Source organism: Halyomorpha halys, unplaced genomic scaffold (genome assembly GCF_000696795.3).
Source record: "Halyomorpha halys isolate HHAL.00 unplaced genomic scaffold, Hhal_1.1 Scaffold1441.1, whole genome shotgun sequence".
Lineage (NCBI taxonomy): Eukaryota > Metazoa > Arthropoda > Insecta > Hemiptera > Pentatomidae > Halyomorpha > Halyomorpha halys.
Genome location: NW_027112132.1, coordinates 266,704 through 270,709, shown reverse-complemented (window position 1 = coordinate 270,709; position 4,006 = coordinate 266,704). Strand labels below are relative to the sequence as shown.

Sequence of the window (4,006 nt, the reverse complement as noted above, 5' to 3'; positions counted from 1 at the left end):
TTAAGATTGTGAACAATTTAATGTTGCTAAAAAATTTGTATGACCCTAAATAACAATAAAAACAAGTTAATTGGAATAAATATTAATAATTTAAATAATAGCGTATCAAAAGAACGTTGAACCGTTCTAAATTCAATAGTGTTAGTGTACTGGAGCTGTAAGTGAGTTGATAGGCTTAAGTGGTAGCACACTAGCTGAATTAGGATCGTTTACAGGATGCATCTTCACCTCTTTAAAACTCTATAATTCTTCTCTGTAGCTCACGAATGTTCTTACATTTTTTTGTATTACTGAAATTTATTACTTTATTCAACATTACACGTAAATATTTATGATTTGTAAGTTAATGGCATTATTCTTTTCGGACATTCCCGACAATCACTAAGGATTCAATATAGAATAGATATATATATAGCTCATGTAGTGTGCAAAGAGTTTATAATATATGTAAAAAGATGTTATGTTTTGAATAAATTGTAAGGAAAAATTGAAAGGTTAAGAATTTAACTTTTTTTTTTTAATAATATGCTAGTGAAGAGTAAATCACAAATTACGAAAAAAATATTTTGCTTATCAATATTTTTAAAAAATGCATAAATCCTAAAAGATCGGTTTAATTAAGACAATTATGTCTAATTGTTGTGATAAATTATAACAAAGAAGGTTGACTGTGATAAATAGTTTTAACTTTTAATTTAATGTGAACAATTGATTAATTAGGTAATTACACATAATCTAAGAATTGCTTATTAATATAATTATGTGATTCCCTAATGATTTAATGTCTCATAGGGTAATTCGTGAACTGATATAAATGACCTGGGCAGAATAGCCTGCATAAAGTTATTTTTTAAATGATGTGATTCTAAAATTGTTTTAAGATATGATAATTTTAATTTATTAATAATATTGTTATTCGTTTAAAATTGTTATCAGATATATAATAATAGCTGTTTGTGATAGATTGTCCTTGAGGATGGGCGAATTGGCCGAAACGTCGGACTTATAAAGGATTAATTTTGAGACTGAAATAGAATGAAATTTATTTTTTTAAATAAAAAAAAAGGTTGTTTTGATATATGCATGTAATCTTAGTAATAAGGGTGAGATCAGTACAGTTAAAAACTGCAATATCTCTAATTTTTTTTTACTTACATTTCATGTTTTACTATGATTCTGCGTTTTACTCCTCTCTACGATCTTCGTCTTTAAAGTATTTACTAATAGCACGTAGAATTGTGGTTGAAAAAAATTTACTTATATCGAGAAATATTGTAAAATTGGTTAAAACTAGAAATGAGAGTGAGTCTGCAGAAAAGCTTCCTTTCTTATCTTATTTTTAAAAAGTTCATTCATAACGAGCATTGGTCCATACGGCCATGAGGTTACAACCCCTGAGAGATCATATCACGAAACACGATAGAAGTGAATCCTTCCCCACCTCCCTTTCCGTCCCCGAAATCCCATAGACTCGAACTTGCCTTTAAACCATTTACTAATAGTAAACAGTGTTTTGAAAAAAAAAATTACATATAACTAACAACATTGTAACTTTGGCAAAACTAGGAATCGGCGCGAATAGTGATAAGGAATGCGTGAATTTACGCCACTTTGATTTATAATTTAATTTATATTAGATTAATTTTTATTAATATATTCTTCTTGTTTGAGAGTGGTTTAGTTTATTTAAACACAAATTTGATCCTTTTTTCTCAACTTTATCCCTTTTAAAACCTTCCAACGTTTCGACCACTCAGGTCATTTTCAAGGATACCTTTACTTTGTTGTCATTTTCTCTAATTGCCTTTGTCCCATCTATGTAACTCTTTCTTAAATTTAAAACTTGTATCTAACCTGTTGAAGGTAGGTTTTGTTTAAAGTTTGCAAATGTAAATGATAGAAAAAGAGAAGTGGTTGATACAAGTTTTAAATTTAAAATAGAGTTATATAGAAGAAGTTATAGATGGGACAAAGGCAATTAGCCGGAATTTTTAGGAATTTTAAAAGAGAAAATGACAACAAAGTAAAGGTATCCTTGCTAATGACCTGAGTGGTCGAAACGTTGGAAGGTTTTAAAAAGAATAATGTTGAGAAAAAAGGATCAAATTTGTTTTTAAATTAATTTATATTTTTTCAACAACTTTTGAAGGTATTACGAAATATTACAAAAGAAAAATTAGTTTTGACAGTTTAGCTCTCAGGTTGCAATTATTGATTAGCTTTAATTTTGGTTTTGGTACCTCACTTATTTATACAGTAAGTAGAATAAGATGAAACTTATGTTTTCAAGGTTTTTAAGTTTTATTAAATAGAATTAATTTTATAAAATACTCCTTAATCAGTGCCTCCACACTTAGCCCTTTTGATAACTCGGACATACTAATGTATTTTTTTACTGGGTCCTTTCTATGAGAGGAAATGGATGCGATCCATGATCATAATCTTAAAACATTTCTCGTGGAAGTCTTCTTCAAAATAAAAAAATCCATTTCACCGATTCTCTTCATTGTTTGACAGCATTGAAACAACAATGTTATTGTATAAATATTTAACACATTGGCTTTGTTTATAAACAGGTGGCTGAAATTTTACCATAGGTATTAGTTAGTTTAATTTATAAATCATAAGTATAAAATTTTAAAGATTTTAATGAAAAGGAAAAGAAGTACCGGTAGTTCCTCTATTCATAGGGAAGAGCAGAAGGAAAGTCGTTTACATGAAGTGTGGGATTCGCCATCAGAATCAATTCTAGAAGCGGTCGATCATGTGCCTCAAAGTGGTCATTCGATTGAAACTGACGTATCGGTCGAAGAAAACGAATCAGTTAAATATGAAGAAACGGTCGATGAAAAGAGCAGTGGCAAAGAAGGAAGTAGCATTACAAAAATAGGTCAAAGGCGGTCCCCGATAACATATGTTCCCTCTTTAGAAAAAAATGGTATGTCAACCATTTGGCTTCATTTTTATATATTTTATCAAAATATGCTCAGACTACAATTTCTTTCTTGAAAAAGAATGAATATGACAATTCCTAGGAAGTACACACAGTTGGCCCCCGGTTCGTTCAGGTATTGTCAAGGAGTTGTACCTTTATGTTACCACTTTTTTATTTAATCTTAATTTGTCATCATCGACCGCAGTGTAGTGTGAGATAAACTATACTTTATTTGAAAAGGAAAGATACAGACTCAATATCATACAATGTACAACTGTTTTCTACTGGAATGCTACTCGTCAACTAGAGTAGCTAGTTAGTTGCCTCATAAATATGTTCGACTAATCCCTAATTCTCTAACTTTGTCTATAGAATCTTACCTAAAATCTTTATCTTTAACAAAAGAAGACTTTTATCTGCTATATGAGAAGGCAGGGGAAGATTAAAACTCACTGGAGGGTTTTTTAACGATTCCTCAACTAAGGCTGTAAAAGAGAAAGGAAAACATCCTTCCTGAAAGGGGTTGGGAATCCAAGTGTATATGCATGTTACTAACAACAGACTTCTTATCCCGTCAAAGCCATAAATGCCAAATGTGTTAAATATTTTGGCTACTCCATGTAATATCAACATTTAAAAAATGTATTTATACATCTATATTATTAAAATAAAGGAATTTTCAAATCCACAAGTACACAATGACTTAAGTAAAAAGAGCCTTTTCAAATCAGCAGCTTTGAAAAATGATGGTCAATGAATTTATTATTTTTGTAAGAGCCGTGTTTTCCATGATATTTGCCAAAATAAATTCACTAAATGAAGGTCAATGAATTTATCATCTTTTTAAGAGCTGTGGTTTCCATGGTATTAGCCAAAATAAACTCAGTAAATGATGTTCAATGAATTTATCATCTTTGTAAGAGCCGTGGTTTCCATGGTATTTGCCAAAATAAATTAACTAAATCCTGGTTAATGAATTTATCATCTTTGTAAGAGCCGCGGTTTCCATGGTATTTGCCGAGATAAATTCACTAAATGATGGTCAATGAGTCTATCATCCTGTAAGAGCCG

At 30.1% G+C, this 4,006-nt stretch overlaps 1 protein-coding gene across 4 annotated transcripts in view; it reads left to right on the top strand.

Moving 5' to 3' along the window:
- Ctl2 (Choline transporter-like 2) overlaps positions 1-4,006 on the top strand; it is an 81,730-nt gene that overhangs the window by 58,810 nt on the left and 18,914 nt on the right. The window contains exon 1 of one of the 4 annotated variants that reach the window (XM_014434889.3): positions 2,614-2,938. The exons of 2 other annotated variants lie outside the window; for them this stretch is intronic. In XM_014434889.3, the coding sequence (XP_014290375.1) occupies positions 2,650-2,938 (289 nt within the window). In that variant the 5' untranslated portion in view covers positions 2,614-2,649. Of the gene's footprint in view, positions 1-2,613; positions 2,939-4,006 lie in introns of those variants that run through there. One more of the 4 variants, XM_014434890.3, reaches the window with a different exon arrangement.